Source organism: Cervus canadensis, chromosome 1, assembly GCF_019320065.1.
Source record: "Cervus canadensis isolate Bull #8, Minnesota chromosome 1, ASM1932006v1, whole genome shotgun sequence".
Lineage (NCBI taxonomy): Eukaryota > Metazoa > Chordata > Mammalia > Artiodactyla > Cervidae > Cervus > Cervus canadensis.
The window spans coordinates 124,635,843-124,655,072 of record NC_057386.1 but is presented as its reverse complement, the minus strand read 5'-3'; the positions used below and the strand labels follow the sequence as shown (position 1 = coordinate 124,655,072).

General features: G+C 50.8%; 1 protein-coding gene across 1 annotated transcript; it reads right to left on the bottom strand.

Annotated features, from left to right (window-relative positions):
* Positions 1–2,880: 2,880 nt before the first annotated feature.
* On the bottom strand, positions 2,881–17,918 carry ORAI1 (ORAI calcium release-activated calcium modulator 1). The gene is made up of 2 exons (XM_043441284.1): positions 17,349–17,918; positions 2,881–3,903 (listed from the first exon to the last, which is right to left on the bottom strand). The coding sequence occupies exons 1-2, from the start codon at positions 17,646–17,648 to the stop codon at positions 3,298–3,300; spliced, it is 906 nt and encodes a 301-aa protein (XP_043297219.1). The 5' UTR covers positions 17,649–17,918; the 3' UTR covers positions 2,881–3,297.
* Between the last annotated feature and the right edge of the window lie 1,312 nt (positions 17,919–19,230).

Sequence of the window (19,230 nt, the reverse complement as noted above, 5' to 3'; positions counted from 1 at the left end):
TCTATTTAAAACATCAAATTGATATTAAAGACTGTTCTTTTAACTGTCAATGTTTCCCTCACAAGTTGCCTGCATTTGAGTACCTGGAGTGCTAGTTACAGAGAGATTCCAGGGAATTCCCTGCAGGTCCAGTGGTTAGAACTTGGCATTTTCAAGGCAAAAAGATTCCAGAGACATATCCAGACCAACTTAAATTGGAATTTGCAATAGGGCAGATTCCAATAGATTGGAAATCCTCCTTTTACAAGCCAATCTGATGATTCCTGAGTTCAGCCAAGTTAAGAAAAGAAAACCAAACACTCAGGAAAGACTCTACCTGGACCACAGGTCTTTGCAGAAGCAGGGAGGTGGGAATCTCAGAGAAGGATGGAAGAAGATGCCCAGGTCTTCTCTGGGGAGCCAGTGATTTTTCACACAGGGGTACCTGCTCCACCCTACTCAGTCCCAGTCAGAGGGCCATCTGGGGACAGAAGAGGGGGTGGGTCTTGCTGCATGTGATACAGGACGGAAGCTAGAAGCTGCAATAGGAAAAAGAAGGGCTCCCTTCCCCGCTCAGCCCACCAAGCTGCTGTTGGTCATGTCCGTCTTTACAGAAGGACAAGAGCTTGAGGAAGGCCATGCATGTGCATGTGTGCTAAGTTGCTTTAGTCATGTCTGACTCTTTGCGAGCCCATGGACTGTAGCTGGCCGGGCTCCTCTGTCCATAGGATTCTCGGAAAGAATACTGGAGTGGGCTGTCATGCCCTCCTCCAGGAGATCTCCCAGACCCAGAGATCAAACCCATGTCTCCTGCATCTCTTGCAGATTCTTTACCTACTGAGTCACCTAGGAAGCCCAAGGAAGGCCACGCTTTCCCCCATGAACTCTCACTTCGTTCGGTCAGAGCACTTTGTTTTTGTAAAACCACTTTCTATGTCAGGGTTATGGGACAGAACAGGGTTAACTCAAAGGCCCTCTGGGCCAGACAAGTAACATAGGAAGCTGGGCTGGTGTTATACAATAGGGAGTGGAGGGGGCTATGGCAAATTCATTTCCTGGGAAGGAGCTGCAACTCAGCTCCTGTTCATTGTGGCTTTGCAAGAAGGTAGGCCAGTAATGCCACTGTTGGATCTTCCAATTTCTTCAGCAATGCCAGGATCAGCTGATGTAAGATTTCTGGGAGTGTCTAGGCTCCAAGCCAGACTTACTTCCAGGTTTGAATCCTGCCCAATACTTACTTACCCTCTTTAGACAACAATTTCTTGTCATCAGCAAAATGGAGATAAAATTCCTGCCAAAATATACAACCTGATCATAAAAATGAGGAAATACCAGAGAAACTAGATGGAGGTTGCATTCTACAAAACCACTGGCTTGAACTCTTCAAAAATGTTATTAAAGAGGACAAAGAAAGGCTGTTCCAAATTAAAGATGACTAAAGAGGGACTTTCTTTACAGTCCAGTGGTTGAGACTTTGCCTTCTACCGCAGGGGATGAAGGTTCAATACCTGGTTGGGGAGCTAAGATCCCACATGCCTTGTGGCCGAAAAACCAAAACATAAAACAGAAGCACTGTTGTAAAGGCAATCAAAGGGACATGACAACTCACTGCAACACATGATCCTGGATGGAAAAATCACTGCAAGAAAGGATATGATGGGTATAAGAGCAAAATTGAAAACGTTGTATCAGATAACAGTATCACATCAATGTCAAATTTCCTGAATTTGATCATTGAACTGTGCTTATGTAGAGGAATGTGCTTGATTTTAGAAGGAAATCTGCAACTAATATATTTGGTTCAGAGGGAAACACGTATTGGCATCCTCACTATTCAGTTTTGGTATCTGCAAATCTGTCTACTTGCTGAGGTCAAACAAGATGACCCTCTGCCTTAGTTTCAGCTCATGCTGTAAACATCTATCCTTCATAGCCTATTTAGCGACGGGATGAGGGGACGATGGGGCCCCCTGAGCCATCTTCCCCACAGGCCTTCCCAGCTGTCCCAGAGTCAGTAGTGGCACATCGCCACAGTAGAAATGCGCCCAATGGCGCCTGGTCGCCTGTCGGGGGGCTGCTGACACATCCCCCCTGCCACCACCCACCTCCACCTGGAGAGGAGGAAGAGGCAAGGGTTGGAGGGAGGGCACGGTTTTGGGGTTTTAAAAGCCCTCATAATTTGGGGCTTTTAAAAGTTGGTGATTTCACTATTTAAAATGACCCCCAAGGGTAGCAAGGAAGCACTGTCTATAGTGTTTGGAGCACAGGAAGATTGACATGCCTTATGGGGAACATATGTGTGTATTACAAATAAGTGACAGTGCTGTTGTGATAATGTATAAGTTCAATGTTATTAAGGTATCTTTAAAAAATATATTTTAAGTAAGGTGTCTTTAAAAAGAAACATGCAGTGAGTTCCCTGGTGGTCCAGTATTTAGGACTCTGCCTTTCAATGCCCACAGCGGGTGCAGGTTCAATCCCTGGTAGGGGAGCTAAGATCCCACATGCTGCCTGGCCAAAAAACCAAAACAGAAGCAGTACTGTAACAAATTCAATAAAGACTTAAAAAAAAAAAAAGGTCCATATAAAAAACAACAACAACAAGAAAAAATGTGACCAGATGCTTGCAGGAACCTAACCCCTTTCTCTTAGGAGCAGTGGTTCAGCATTCAATTAATTCAGTGTTCTGTAACTATAAAACAGAACCGTGAATGATAAGAACTGCCTACAGAGACATTTCAGTTACTGCTCATGCAACTTTTTCGGATAGGTTGGAAATACCCCAAAATGTTGAATTTTTTTTTTTTTTTTTTTTTTTTTTTGCTTAGAGGCTCACCTGCCTGGGCAACCCACCGGGAGAAACGCCAGGCAGTTCAGACCCAACAAATACAGACACAAGAGGAGGTGTCCCTTATGAGTATATTTCTGTGTTCACACACGCGCACACACGCACACCACCGACGCTGAACGGGGAGGGAGGGTCAAGACGGAAAGAACAGGAGGCATCCAGGTGGTACCTGCTCGGGGGAGGAGGAGAGACAAAGGGAGCATTTGTCCCGCTCTGGCTCCCGGTGGCAGCCTCTGAGTGGGAGGTGAACCTGGAGCTGGAAGAACAGGAAGTGCTTATTCTCTTAGAGGAAAGTTTCAAAGTGCAGTAACTTCTCTTTAAAAAAAAAAAAAAGCCTCTTTCCTCCACTCTCTGCCCGCCCCTGACGAAAGCCCAGTCCCCTGCACATGCTGTCCTTGAGGCTGGGGCAGGACAAGGTCGTGGGGAAGGGCGTAAGGCCAAAGCTCTCAACTGCCCAGCCCAGGAAGGGCTTAGGCATAGTGGCTACCCGGGGTCAGGGGGTGGTCCCCTCTGTGGTCTAGCTGGTCCTGCAGGCGGGCAAACTCGGCCAGTTCATTGAGTTCCTGGAACTGTCGGTCCGTCTTATGGCTGACCAGTGAGCGGTAGAAGTGGACGGCAAAGACGATAAAGATCAGGCCGAAGGGGACCATGATGGTGGTGGAGGCGATGGCGGCTGCCTGGCCCGGGGTGATGCTGCTGGTGCTGCTGATGTTGGCGGCCGCCCCGCCGACCGGGGCTTTGCTGGTGGGCCGCAGCTGGCCTGGCTGCTTTTTGAGGGGCAAGAACTTGACCCAGCAGAGCAGCACGACCTCGGCCAGGAAGAGCAGCGTGCCGATGACGGTGGAGAAGGCCCAGGCCAGCTCGATGTGGCGGTGCATGCGCTCGTGGGGCGACTCCTTGACCGAGTTGAGGTTGTGCACGTTGCTCACGGCCTCGATGTTGGGCAGGATGCAGGTGCTGATCATGAGCGCAAACAGGTGCACGGCCACCAGCACCGTGGTGCAGGCGCTGAAGGCGATGAGCAGCCCCGGGGGGTAGTCGTGGTCAGCGTCCAGTTGTACCTCCACCATTGCCACCTGGGGGGGAGGAGCGGGGAGAGGTGGGCTGAGTGACAAGGATGGTCACGGCTCAGAGGCTCTCCTCTTGTCAGGCTCTGGGACCCTGGGTAAGTCACTCTGAGGCCTCTCTGAGCCTCAGCTTCTGTTATCTGTATAATGGGGATGACAGACCCACCCACTTAGGGTTGAGAAATGGCAGAAAGTACTGGTCAAGAGGATAGGCTTGAGGCCAGGCTGCCTGGATTTGAATCCCAGTTCTGCTACTCTTGAGCTGTTTATCCTTGGGAAAGTTCACGGAACCTCTCTGAACCTCAGCATTTTTATTTGTAAAATAGGGACATCATATCAGTTCATAGGCTCATTTTAACAACTGAATGAGAGTTCCTAGTACTGGGCTTCCCTGGTGGCTCAGACGGTAAAGAAGCTGCCTACTACGCAGGAGAGCTGGATTTGATCCCTGAGTTGGGAAGATCCCCTGGAGGAGGAAATGGCAACCTACTCCAGTATCTTGCCTGGAGAATTTCATGGACAGAGAAGTCTGGCATGCAACAGTCCAGAGAGTCCCAAAGAGATGGACACAACTGAGCAACTAACACTTTCAGTACATGACAAACACCCTCCAAATAGTAGTCACCACAAATGGTTAAAATGGTAAGCTGTATGTAAATTTTACTATGACCAAAAAAAAAAGTTTACATTAATGAAAAAAGGCACCCTCCCTATTGGAGCCACACTCCCATTCCCAAGGAGAGGTTTCTTCTTGCCTTGCTCTGGGCATAAGAAGAGGTGAGGGGTGAAGAGACGAAGGCCCTCCCAGGTCATACCAGGCCCTTTCTGAGAACATAGAGCACCAACCACAAAGGAATCAAGAGAGGCTTCCCAGAAGAGACAGGCTATGACAGGGTGCTACAGTGCAGACCGCAAGCCCTGGGGCCATCTCCTCCTCCGGCCCCAGCACTGGGCTCAGAGCCCCAGGGCTGACGTACTAGCTGCTCCCCAGTTCCTGGAGACCTGTGGATCCGGGGTTACCAGGGGCATGCTCCAGGCCCCGCCACCCACCTCCTCTCACCTGGGCCTTGCAAATCACCCCCATGTAAAGAAGCCAGCTCATCAGATCTGGGCTGGGAGAAGCGGGTGGTGGGCACACTGCCGAGTGGCTGCCTGCCGAGGCCAGAGACTGGGGCGCAAGTGCCAATGGCAATACCATTAAGGAGAATGACCCTTTATAAAGGGTTCGCTGTTGTATGTGCCAGGCTCAGAAGGGGGAGGTCTGAGGCTGAAATGTACCCACAAGCTCCATACCTGCCCTGATCCCTTCTTACTCCTGGGGAGGGAGTGGGCTCCTTCCTTCCAGCTTTCTTGCCTGTAATACCTGGCCCTGTCTGCTTTCATTTCTTGTACCTCCTCAGCCTTCTGAGGTCTGGAAAGGCAGTGTGGGGCAGTGGTTAGGAGCATGGGCTCTGGAGCCAGGCTGCCTGCTTCAAGCCCTGACTCTTCTGCCCTTTATTAGGCTGTTTGACTCTGGCAAGTTCCTTCAACTTTCTGAGCCTCGGTTTCCTCATCTGTTAAAAAAAAAAAGGGACTATAGAGGCAATTCCCTGGCACTCCAGTGGTTAGGACTCAGCAATTTCACTGTTGAGGTTTGATCCCTGGTCGGGGAACAAAGATCTTGCACACTGCACAGCATGGCCGAACAAACAAAACAAACCCAGGGACTTCCCTGGTGGTCCAGTGGCTAAGACTCCACACTCCCAAAGCAGGGGCACTGGGTTTGATCCCTGGTCGGGGAACTAGATTCCAAGTGCCACATGCCAACAGTCTGCATGCTGCTACTAAAGATTCCATGTGTTACAATGAAGATTGAAGATCTTGAGCACCACAACTAAGACCCAATGCAGCCAAATAAATAAATATTAAAAAAAACAACAACAGAATAGTAGTACATAACTCAGAGAGTTGTGAGGACTGAATTAATCCCACATCAAATCCTTGGGCTTCCCTGACAGCTCAATTGGTAAAGAATCTGCCTGCAATGCAGGAGACCCTGGTTTGATTCCTGTATTGGGAAGATCTGCTGAAGAAGGGATAGGCTACCCACTCCAGTGTTCTTGGGCTTCCCTTGTGACTCAGCTGTGCCTGCAATGTGGGAGATCTGGGTTCGACTCCTGGGTTGAGAAGATCCCCTGGAGGAGGGAAAGGCTATCCACTCCAGTATTCTGGCCTGGAGAACCCCATGGACTGTATAGTTCATGGGATCTCAAAGAGTTGAACCAACTGAGTGACTTTCACTTCACTTCAAATTCTTAGTGCCTGGCCTAGCATAAACCCTCAATAAAAGGAGCTTTATTAGTATCGTTGTAATTCAGTTTAAAAACTTCACTCCCAATCCCAGCATCTCTGTATGAAACGCCCCTGCCTGGGCTGGGTTTCTATCCCCCAACCTGAGCTGAGAACACCAAAGCCAAATTGGCAAGCCTGAGTTTTGGCTCCAGAATCACTCCTGCTTCCCCCTGGATGATTTTGGTCAAAACCCTTCCCTTTGTCTCTGACAAAGAAGCAGACGTGGCAAGATTAAGGTCACCATCTAGAGCTGATTTGGGGTCAGATACTTTGAGAATCTGGTGAAAATACTGGATATTTCTTAAGACACCAAGGTATATATAGTCATAGGGCTTTTCAGACAATTTCAACAGGATTCGCAGACTTTTGTCTTTGAATTCCCACAATTGATGGCTGTATAAACTTCTCAGCCCAGGAGTTTGTAAAATGTTTTAAGTTCACATAAATCTGGGGCAGTGCGCCATGAGGATTTGGGCCATTTTTAGGATCACTGGTGGCCTAAGGCCAATGCTGAGATTTCTTAGCACTTAGGGCATCAGGGCACGGCGGGTTATGGGCTGTACCCCAGGGTCCCTGGTCTCTGTCCTCAGGCCTGACCACGCTGGAAACGGGGGGGCACCCCCAGCAGGGCATACCTCCTTGCCTCCTCCCCACCCCCGGCACTTCCTCTTCCTGTTTTGGCCTGCTGCCCTGGAAGCTGAAACTGGAGAAAGGACGAGCAGGAGAGCCAGCTGCTTAGCTGCTCTAGGCCCACAGGCTATTGTTTCACTCACTGGAAATGTCCAGACCCATCAGGTACATGGGGCCCAGAGCTGGGTACCTATATGGGGAGGGGAGGGGGAACATACCAACATATACAGTAACCAGTCTGTTCCCTTAAACCTGGTATCTCCACCTCTAGAGAGCCATTAAGAGTAAACTGAGTCCTCCACTTACAAAACTGGTAAGCTCTCAATGCCACAGGGGTTGTTACAAGGATTCAACAGATTAATGAATAAAGCCCTTAGCACAAGACCTGGCATGCATATATACATCTATATTACACTTAAAGCGTCAGTGATGGATACATGAATATGTATGGCTGAGTCACTCCGCTACGCACCTGAAACTATCACAACATTGTTAATCGGTTGTGTGTGTATGTGTGTGTGTCTGTGTCTGTGTGTGTTAGCCACTCAGTCGTGACCGATTCTGCGACCCCATGGACTGTAACCCACCAGGCTCCTCTGTCCATGGGATTTCCCAGGCAAGAATACTGGAGTGGATTGCCATTTCCTCCTCTGGGGGATCTTCCTGATCCACGGACTGAACTCACATCTCCTGTGTCTCCTGCATTGGCAGGCAGATTCTTTACTACTGAGTCACCTGGGAAGCCCATCAATGATTATTAGCAACACTATTATTACGTTTTCACAAATGAGGAAACTGAAGCTCAAGAGAGGTGAAGTCAGCAGTCCCAAGCATTATTCTGCTGTTGAGTGGAGGATCTATATTTAAGTCCACTTAGCTCTAAAGCCCGTGTGCAAAGGGGTTAACAACATTTTCCTCACACCTGCTACTACAGACTGAATGTCTGTGAACACTCTAAATTCATATTTGAAATCCTGACCCCCAAGGTGATGGTGTTAGGAGGTAGGGCCTTTGGGGTGATTAGGTCATGAGGGTGGCGCCCTTGCAATAGGATTAGCACCCTTATAAAAGAGAACCCCTAGAGACCCCCTCATCACTCTTGCCCTGTGAGAACACAGTGAGTAATAAGACAGTGTCTATGAACTAGCAAGTCAGCCCCTTACCAGACGCTGCATTTGCTGGCACCTTGATCTTGGACTTCTAGCCTCCTGAATGGTGAGAAATAAATATCTGTTGTTTATAAGCCACCCAAGCTGTGGTATTCTGTTTTAGCAGCCCAGACAGACTAAGACAATCACCAAGGAGATTAAATGAGGTCTTGACATGTGTTTAACAAAGGGCCAGCCCACAGAAGGTACTCAATAAATCTCGGTTAAAAAAGAAAAACACAGGGCTTAAAGTGGAAGACGAATAGCTCCTGGACGCCCTCAGCTGAGGCTGGTGAGAGCTGACCCCACGTTCTATCCCCCAGGGAGGGTGAGGGGCTCAGATGCCCCACTCTGGACTCAGTCTGCCTCTTTCTAAGGCTGTCCCTGCTAGAAACCCTGGGTAGGAGGAGAAATGTGTGCCCCAAAGCACAGCTGACCACCACAGCGGGACAGGGACCACCCTTGCCACACCATTTGTCACGCTCCAGAGCCAGAACACTGCAGCTGTTGGGACACACCTGGCCAGGGGACTCCAGAACTTCCCCTGAGGTCCTAAGCTGGGAGGAGCGGGGTAGCTAGGCTGGGCAGCTCAGTGTGTGAACTGAGCTCCTTCAAGGAGGAGGATGGGCTCCAGGAGAAACCCCATCAACCGTGCTGGACCCTATAGTTCCTGGAACTTGACCACACCGGCTGGCTCTAGGTACTGTCCCCACCTGGGGGACCAAGCTCCATGTCCTGGCACTGTGGGAAGGAATGGCTGACACAGATCAGGTCTTCTGATGAGAACTGTTCACAAGCAGAAAAACGACTGCTTTTTTCAGAAAGTGTCCCACTTGGGAAATCTCCCCAAGAGTAGGGAGGGTAAAGCCAGGAGGGCCTCGTGGAATCTGGCAGGCGACTCCCAGGGCCCCAGCTGAGTCCCAGAGAGATCAAATCAGATCAGATTGCAAGCAGCTTCGCAAGGTAAATATAGCCAGAGTGCTGGGCTGTTAACCCAAAATAAACAGCTCCCAGCCAGCCACGGGCCTGCTTAAACCTGGACACATGGGTCCTAAAGGGTGAGGAGGGGCGAGGGACCACCAGCCCTACGTCACTCTAGTCCGTGGGCCTCCAATGCCTCCCTCTCCCGCCCCCCACGGGGACATCAAACCTCACCCATGGGCTAAGGTGCCTGTGATTCCAAGAAGGGTAGGGCCTGGCTGGCTTTGCCGGGTGTCTGCCCACCACACCCGGATGCCAACCACCTCTCCTCACTCCTGCTGGGCTCCCTGGAGACCCCCTGCCACCTGGCCTAGAAGGCTGGGCCCCTCTGAGGCAGCCCTCCTATGCCTGGCCCGACGCGGGCGCTCAACAGCTGGGAGACATAACTCTGCCTTCCCCAGCCTGAGCTTCTCCTGATCACTCAGGCCGCCAAGCCACAGTCACCCCAGGTCACCCAGGGCCGTCTGAGCCTGCGGCCCCCATCTCAGATGCAAACCGTCTATTAAGAGAGGATTGAGGGCTCCTCTAAGAGTTTACAAACTTTTCTGACCACTACAGTGCAGTATTCCAAAGGTTTCCATAAATAGACACATACCCACTTATAACAGAAACAAGTTTCCCCAAACAATAATTATCTTTAAAGCATGCTAATCCAGTCTACTCTTACAACATGTGATGCATGCGGCTGCTTTCTATTTCATTCCACTCTTCTTCCAATAAAAATTAAAATGCTGGTTGCGACTCACTTCTTGTCACGAGTCACTAACAGGCTGAAGCTGCAGAAAGGGGTGGAGAACGGGCCTAGTCTTTCTGTTCATCTGGCTAATTTTGAGCACCTCCAGTCTCTATCTCCCAAGTCACCTCTGTTCCAGGGCTCTCCAAGTGAGGATGGGGCCATTCATTCAATCATGGACATTTTTTCCCCCCTTTGGTGGTGCTGCGAGGCTTATGGGACCTCAGTTCACTGATCCGGGGATCGAACCTGCACCCTGAGAAATGCAAGAGCCAAGTCCTAACAACTGGACTGCCCAGGAATTGCCCTTATGAACTTTTTCTGAGAACTTACTGTGTGCCTGGAGGATCTTGTGGCTCTGCTGGAGACAAAGAAAGCAGGAAGACAGCCGGAAGAACCCCTGCCCTGGGGAGGATGACAGGCACTGAACGTGCAGGCAGGTATTTTCAGATAGTGATAAGCATCCGTCCACCAACGCTCCTCCACCACTGCACTTGCCAAACATGTTCTGAAGATGTAACGACACGTCCAGTTTCCTCCACTCTACTTTCCTGCTTCTCTAGCTTCCCTGCACTTCCCTTGTCCCTCTAGGGGCCTCAGGAAACGAATGTTAAAGGAATAAATGAAGGTCAGAATTGACCCAGGGTCTCTAAAGTGCCTGAAGACAATCCTATGTGATCCATTGGAAACCAGAAGACCACAGGCGAACTCTCATGACATTCCTTTTTTTAGCTCATCCTTTAAACTTTTCAATATTGTGTCTTTACTTACTTCAGTTCCCCAACCAGGGATTGAACCTGGGCCCTGGCAGTAAAAGGGCTGAGTCCTAACCACTGGACAACCAGGGAAGTTCCTATGTACCTTAAAATAATTCGTTTATTTTTTTAATTTTTAGTTTTTGGCCATGCTGTGTGACTTGAGGGATCTTAGCTCCCCAACCAGGGCTCAAACCCGCAACCCCTGCAGTGGAAGCACAGGATCTTAACCACTGGATCGCCTATGTACCTTTTAATACTCACACTTTATTAGCATTCATATCATAATTACTATATACCTATGTATGAACACTGAGTATAATGTTGACAATATTTTGAGCGGGGTGTGCACTCAAAGTGTTGTTGGAGACCACCACTTAGACCAGGGGTCGCCAAACTGGCCTGTGATGTACTCTCTGCAAATGAAGTTCTACTAGCACACAGCCATGCCCACTCACTCACCTAAGGTCTGTGGCTGCTTCAAGCTAGAAGAACAGAACTGAGTACAGGTTTCCCCCTGCAATGTACCTTTGAAACCATTCATGAGCTGAAATGGCCTAAAGGGACGGAGCAATTATCTTAGGAGATATCTTGCTAACATATGCACAAATAAACTGAGATTAAAGCACTGACGCTCACAGATACAGCTCAGAGCTCTGACAGCTTGATGCCGAGATGCTGAGTGTGATTCCCGGGAAAGGAGCTTGGTGGTACCAGTCTTACCCCGCAGGGCGCATGCTGCGTCTATAACAGCTAGCTGCAAACCAAAGGCTGCATGCTATTTTTGGCTTTCACCATTTTTTGGTAAAAGTAAAAATTCTCTTTGGGTTTCCTTTGGGCTAGTGAAAACAGGTAGAAATGCAGGTCTGCTGTAAAATCAAGGAGGTGTAAAGTGAACTTGCGAAAAGTGGGGGGACACCTGTAGTTACAACTGAGACCGCGTGGCCAGCAAAGCTGAAAACGTTTACTTCACAGAAAAAGGTGGCCCATTATTGGGTTAGATCAATGCTCCTAAAAAGGAATGTCAAACCACGGTCCCAGAGGATTCTCCTCTGAAGAGTTTGTGGTTCTATCAATTTGGAGCATTCCCTTCTGAGAAGCATATTAAAGGCCCCCTAAGAAGAAGTTCCACCAGAGAGAAACTTACTCTTGTTTAAATTTTCTCAGAAGTTTTAGGGCTTCCCTGGTGGTCCAGTGGGTAAGCCTCTGTGCTTCCACTGTAGGGGATGTGGGTGCAATCCCAGGTTGGGGGCCTAAGATCCCCCATGCTGCACAGCCTGGCCAAGAAATTTAAAAAGTGCAAACTGTCACAGTTTTTATTAATATTATTAATTAATTAATTTATTTATTGGCAGCACTATGTCCTTGGACTCCAAGGAGATCCAACCAGTCAATCCCAAAGGAAATCAACCATGAATATCCATTGAAAGGACTGTTGCTGAAGCTGAAACTCCGATATTTTGGCCACCTGATGTGAAGAGCTGACTCACTGGAAAAGACCCTGATGCTGGGAAAGACTGAAGGCAGGAGGAAAAGGGGACGACAGAGGATGAGATGGCTGGATAGCATCACTGACTCGATGGACATGAGTTTGAGTAAGCTCCAGGAGTTGGTGATGGACAGAGAAGCCTGGCGTGCTGCAGTCCATGGGGTCACAAAGAGTCAGACGCGACTGAGCGATTGAACTGAACATGGCATGTGGGACCTTAGTTCCCTGGCCAGGGATTGAACCTGCGTCCCCTGCAGTGGAAGGGTGGAGTCTTAACCACCAGGGACACCCCATAAACTGTCACAGTTTTATTATTTCTCCAAGGGAACTCCTTCCGAACACTGATTACCACAGTGTCACCTTGGGAAACCCTAGAACTCTCCTTCACCAGCCCCAGACCCAGAAACCAGCAGAGCTCAACACAGACCTTGGCTGAAAACCCCAGACACGTGCAAGGCACTTGTGAAGTTTTCCAAAAGGCTTCTCAGCTAGGCAGGGAGTGCCTTTCCCTTGGGGCATTTAACAAAATTCCATTTATACCGACTCAGCGTACAGAAGGATCCATCTGTAAGACTTCGAAGACCCAGTTTTCAGCCAGCTACATGGGACATGGCGAGAGGGTGATTGAGTAGAAAAGGCTCCAAGTCAGACAGACCACGGCTTGAAATCTACTAGCTGGATGATCGCAACCTCAGTGAGCCTTTTAGCTTTCTCACCTACAGTACATACCTTTAAGAGCTGTTCTGAGGATTAAAAAAAGAAAGAAAGGCTCATGCCTGGTGTTCAGTAAATAGTAACATCACCAACATTATTCAAGAATTCATCATGGGACTTCCCTGGTGGTCTAGCAGTTAAGAATCGGCCTTCCGATGCAGGAGACTTGGGTTTAATCCCTGGTCAGGGAACTGAGACCCCACATGGTGTACTACAACTAAGACCCAACTCAGCCAAAAATAAATAAATGAATAAACGTATCAAAAAAATTCATCATGGAACTCTTTTGCTCCAAAATCTTCCCTGGCTCCCCGCAACCTATATCAGAAGGCCTTGCGCTGTCTAGTCTGGGAAGATTCACCTTCCTCGACTATCCCCGGACATGGCTTCAACTCCAGCTACACCAGACTCCCTGCCTTTTCTTCCCTAAGACCTTATCATTTCTCATCCTTGTAACTTTGCTTCTGATGCTTCCTCTGATAGAGGGTTCTTTCTCAGCTCGACTCTACCATCCTTAAGGCTTGGCTGGAATCACATTCTTCTAAACCAGTTAACTCTCATAAAAGCAGTCCCAGGAATTTCCTAGCAGTTTCAATGCCGTGGACCTCGAGTTCAATCCCTGGTCAGGAAACTAAGGAAACTAAGATCCTGCATACTGCTTGGCCAAGAAAAAGTAGTCTCAACATTATGGGAACAAGGGTGAGTGAGTTTCTGTCACACCTGGATCACGTATATTTTACGTGCTTTGCAGATACAAATGAACCGTCACACTGACCCAGAGATTGGTTATTGCTATTACTCCCATTTCACAGCTGAGGAAACTGAGGCCCAGAGACATTAAGCAACTTCCCCAGCATCTCACAGTTCTACGTGGCAGAGCGGGGATCTATCTGGATCCCACTCAAGCAGTCTGGCTCCAGGGTCCCTGTTCTTTACTTCACTCTACAATACTCAAGCCTCCCAACTCAGTCCTTCCATCATTCTCTCTGGTGCTTCCTCTCCCGCAGCAGTGGGGGCCACACCACAGTCACAGGGCCTGGAAGCTTCCCAGCCAGGTAACCTCAGACAAGTCATTCACTGGGCACTTACCCTCACTCCCCATTCTGAAGCTCACAAGAGATGGTTCAAGGAGAGTACTTAACAGGTGTCTAACCTATTCCAAGATCCCAATCAACAGTGGCAATGCTCACCATTAGTATTTAGCACCATGAAGAGTAATACTAATTTCTTACTCATCTCCATGCCCCCTGAACTCCCGACATGTCATAGAGGCTCAATAACGTCTTATGATTTGAGCCCTTCCTTCCAACTCATTTTCAGAGAAATGCCAAGCTGCTTCTGAGCCGGTTCTGGAACCTGGGAACAAAAGGGTGCTGGCCAGCAGAGAACTTGAGGAGGCAGATAATCCAAAAATAATTGATCCCAGGTCACGGAAAGCATTTTGTTTACGGCAACAGGCTGACCTTCCCAATTATCTTCTGCTTAGGCTAACGTTACAGGCTGCCCTCCCCAGGAACCAAGACTGCCATGTGTGTGCGCGCGTGAGTGCGCTCGCCATGGCCCCCAGGGGACAGGGTCAGGCTGAGGCTGGCTGCCTCTTGCTGAGAGGTAAACTGAGGCAGGGATGGCCTGAATCACGGCACCCTAGGCTCAAGAAGCACCTGCAGGCTGCTGATCCTCTGCTACATACTGGGCCCTTGGTTTTGGAGTCTGGATATTGAACCCAGACAGGGCGTGCTATTTCCAGAAGCTCCATCAGGAGTGGGATGCTTGTCTGTAGACCAGAGAGGGCCCACCTAAGGGTCCATCATCAGATCCTGACTATTCCTCAACCCTTGTGGGTCCAAGCGAACCTTTTAACGACTCTTCATGCAAGTCCATGGGGGAGCAGGATATGTGTTTCCTTTGTACACACGAGAAAACTGCCCCCCAAAGAGTAAAGGCACTTGCCTGAGGTCCCATTGCCTATCTCCCCAGCACATCAGGGCAGCTGTCCAGGCCTTTCCGCCCAGGAAAGGGGAGTCTCTCCATGCCCTTCAGGCTCCTGGGAGACCTTCCCTCAATCTCACCTTGTGTGCAGCTGAGTCTGGCAACCTCACCAACTCTCTACCCCTTGGAAATCAAAGGTCACATCATATCACTCCTTCTGGGTTTCCCACTCTCTCAGAAGGAAGCCCTCTGGGGGCAGGAAGTTGGTTGTGCTGACTCACAGGCCAAGGGAGAGTAGTCCAGGAAACCTGCTCACTCCGTTTCCATGGCACCTGGCTTCGTGGCACCCCTTCCTCTCTGAGGCGCATTCACAAGGCCGGGTGCCTGTGGGGGGGCGGGGTGCAGGTGGACCTGCCCTGTTGAGCCCTTCTCTCCACCCCAACCCCATCTCTCCCCCTTGTTTGCAGACTCATGGCAGATGCAGTTACTCTCTCATTAAGTGCCTTCCCAGAATGGAAGTGGGCACGGGATTCAGCCTTCCCTGCTGGCAGAACTTGGGGGATTTCATCGCTGGAGCCAGGAAGCCTTCTCCACCCCAGCTGGGTCGCATAAAGGTCCCCAAGAGATAGTCTGGTTGAGTCAAGGCCCACCAAGTGCCGCTGGCCGCCCCTGCAGCCTGACTTCCCCACACTGTTTTTAGCAAGAGGAAGAGGGAGGTGACATCTGATCAGAAGGCCCGGCTTCTAAGAGACAACTCAAGAAGGCAGAAAAGCTTCACCTGTTGCCTCCTTACTGCTCCTGGCGTGGGAAGGGGCCTGGGCAGCTATGAATACACCACCAGCTATGAATATGAAAAACGGGAACAGGCACCCCACCATCTGAAACACTTCACTGCTGTGAAGAGCTGGCAGCCGCTGGTGTCACTCCCTTCCCCCTAACTGTAACATTTTATTTTGCTCAAGAGAAGTTTTTCTGCTCGATTTCTCATTCCCTACAAGGCCTGGTCCTAAGAGGTCCCTGGCAGGACGGGGCTCGGAGCTCCATACACCACAAATTGCATAAGTGTCCAAGAGAGTTCTGCATACCAGCCAACCTGAGTTCAAATCCTGCTCCAGCAAGAGAGCTGTGTGGCCTTGGGAAGGTCCCACACCAAAATTACCTCCAAGCGCCGTGGAGGACTTAGTGTGCCAGTTAGGGCACCACCACAGTGCAAAGCACCTAGTGGGTGCTTGGCTAAGTGTCAGCTGTTCCTAGGATTTGGGAGTGATGGAACAGAATCCTTTCCTATAGACCTAAACTAAAAACTAGAGTGACACTTCTTACAAACACACACATTCTATCCTTCCCTCTCAAAGGCTTCCTTGATTAAATTCTTTTTTCAAAGAAAAACTTACTTATTTGGCTGTGCCACATCTTACTTGTGGCACATGAACTCTTAGCTGCAGCATGTGGGATCCCTGACCAGGGATCAAACCGGGGGCCCCTGCATTGGGAGAGTGGAGTCTTAGCCACTGGACCACCAGGGAAGTCCTCAATTAAATGCTTAAAGTCAGAGGAAACTCCTGAGAAGCAGCCTTCATTCACCAATTGAGGAATCATTCAAGGCCCACAGAGGGATTTGTCTGAGGCAGCAGCAAGGGCAGACCCAGGAAAGCACGTCCCCTATCTCAGACAGCTGGTCTTGCCACCATGGCCCCGGGTGCTCTGGGCCTGCTTAGGGCTTCTAAAAAGTTCTGGCTCCCTTGCATCACCCATGAGTTTGTGGAGCCCAGGGAGAGTCCCAGACACACTCCCTTCCCAAGAAAACTCAAAGGGTGCAGCCACTCCCTCCCCTAAGGTCAAGAGCTTAGCTCACCAGTGAGGCAAGAGTGCTCTGGGCTAAAAACCTTGGGGGAGGGGAGGCAGACCCTATCCATGCAGGCTGAGGCCAGGACTTGTTCTGTAGCTGTCCTGGGAGACGCCAGGATTCCCAGCCTGAAGGCATCCTCAGAGCCACTTCTCAGGCCAACCTGCAACCTCACCTACCCCACCCGCCAGAGGCTGGTTCTCACTCCAACCCAGCACACAAGGGGGCGGGGGGAAACTAAGCCTACCCCCAACGTCAAGAAAGAGCCCATTCAACGGGAACAAGTCCCACCCTCCTCCCCCACACTCAGTGACTCAGTGGCAAGTTTCTGGAGCAGAAACTGAGGGTGGGGAGTGGTTGTCAAACCCCCAGGCTGAGGCCCTCGGAAAATACAATAGGAAAAAGGGTATCAGGAAATCCCCTCTACTAGATAATAAAAGAAGCTGGCCAATTCCTTCTGGCCTCAAGTGTGGGGGCACTACGGAGAGACGGCTCAGGGGTCCTTCTCCTCCCAACCTCCTGACACCTGCTCCCAAAGAGATCAGACTGCTTATGTCAATTTCCCTTCCACTTCAACATGCGTGGGACTGTCTTCTTACATCTACGTCGAGCATCCTGCTATTTCTCCCTCCTTGCCGCATCAAGCTTGCCCATCTGAGCCCTCCAACCCTGGATATTGGTATGATACCCAACCTCCTACTACGGTGTCACTTGTTGCCCACTTCTCATGTCCAGCACCTCCGGTCCTCCCAGCGTCCATGACAGCTTTCTCCCAGCTCTTCCCTTCACCCCCAGACCCTCTAGCCCTCCCAGCGAGCTCCCCAGTTCGCCCCGTCGGGGCTGTGGGAGGCAGCGGCTAGGACCTGAGAGGGGGCAGGGCAGGGCGGCCCGAGCTCACCATGGCGAAGCCGGAGAGCAGAGCCGAAGTCCGGCTGGAGGCTTTGAGCTTGGCGCGGCTCAAGTAGAGTTTGCGCCAGGACAGCGCCTGCATCGAGTGCTCGTTGAGGCTCATCACCTCGGAGTAACTCTGGCCGATCCAGTCCGGGTAGGTGACGGCGGGCGGCGGCGGCGGCGACCCCGGGGGCTCCCCGTCCCCGCTGCGGCGGCGGCTCCGGCGGCTGCCGCTGGTGCTGTTGCCGCCACTGAGGGGAAGCTCGGGGCTGTTGTTGCTTGGGGGCGGGGCGGGCTCCGGATGCATGGAGCACGCTGCAAAGGCGCGGGCCGGCCCGGGCGCCTGCTAGGGCAGCGGCCCCCACCCCGCGCCGCACCTCCGCCTTCGCTTGAGGAAGCCGCCGCCTGGCCCCAGCGCGGGTCCGGCCTCAGCCGCCCGGCCGCCAAAAGTAACTCGGAGAAGCGACTACAGCACAAACTTAAAGGTCCGCCGCGCCGCTTGCAAAAGCCCGGGGCAGCAGAGACAGGAGCCTGCGCTCAAGCAAGCGTCCCGGATCCCCGGGCCCGGACCCTCGGCGAGCGACACGATTGGCCGCCGCCCGCACTGATTTGCATGAGCCCCGCCCATCGGGGGGTGGGCGTGGTCAGTGTAAGTCATGTGACTCGTCCCATCGGACGGTACCGCCCACAGTCCCTGGCCAGGCGTCGTCAGCGCCCGCGCCTCTTCCTGGAACCGCTTCAGCCCCCGGGCCTCTCTCTGTTCCTGCTGCCGGCGCCTCCCATCTCCGCAGCTGCTCTTATGGCCCTGCTCCCAGAGGTCGGACTCCTGGGTCGGGCCACCTGAATTCACCTCTGGTCGCCTCCTGAAGCCCGTTTCCCCCTTGGAATAAGGTGACTTAGGATCTGCAGGAAAGAGCAAACTGTGATGTAGATAGAGTTCATTCATTCTGTGTATTGAGCGCCTCCGTTCAGTTCAGTTCAGTCGCTCAGTAGTGTCCGACTCTTTGCGACCCCATGGACTGCAGCACGCCAGCCCTCTCCATCGCCAACTCCCGGAGTTTACTCAAACTCATGTTCATTGAGTCGGTGATGCCATCCAGCCATCTCATCCTCTGTCGTCCCCTTCTCCTCCTGCCTTCAATCTTTCCCAGCATCAGGGTCTTTTCAGATGAGTCCGTTCTTCGCATCAGGTGGCCAAAGTGAGCGCCTACTGGGTGCCATCACTGTTCTGGGCACTGAGGGTCGGGTAGTGAATCAAATGGACAAAATCCGCTGCCTTCGTGAAGCTTACATTCTGATCTAATAGCAGGGACACGCAAACACCAAGGAGTAAGTTATAATAGTTTAGAACGTGATAAGTGTATAGAAAAATAAAGCAGATCAAAAAGAAAGAAAAAATAAAGCAGAGAAAGGGGGCAGAGGTAGTGTGCAACAGCTTTTTTCTTTTTTCTAGGGCTGAGATTTGTGGTATGTTTTGTCCAGTTCATTCACTTACCGCTCACTATCTTCTGAAACAAGCTGGGGTACAGGATAATAAGCCCATTCAGTAAGTTTACTGCGCACCTATTAAGCCGAAGGCTGAGGAATTCCAATAAAATAGTAACTTTCATGGAATCTTATATATTAGTGAAGAGAAAAGGCAGTCAACGAGCAAAATAAGTTCACATTTTTCTGACTTGGTCACTTTTGAGCTGAGACCTGAACCAGCAATGCAAAGAAGCAGGGACCTGCTTTCCTGGGGCGGAAGGGAATACAAAGACTCTGAAGCAACAATATCAGCCTGTTGGAACATTAGGAGGCCAATTTAGCTACAGAATAATAGAGGGAAGAGGTGAAGTGGGGCTAGAGTATTGAGGTAAGAACTGTTCCCTAGGGTATCAGCTCCAGGA

Bases quoted from the DNA above. Each gene is read 5' to 3' on its own strand.
- ORAI1 (XM_043441284.1), bottom strand. From the start codon at position 17,648: ATGCATCCGGAGCCCGCCCCGCCCCCAAGCAACAACAGCCCCGAGCTT. The intron at 3,904-17,348 runs GTGAGCTCGGGC...CCTCCCCCCCAG, and splicing joins TGCTCTCCGGCTTCGCCATG to GTGGCAATGGTGGAGGTACA.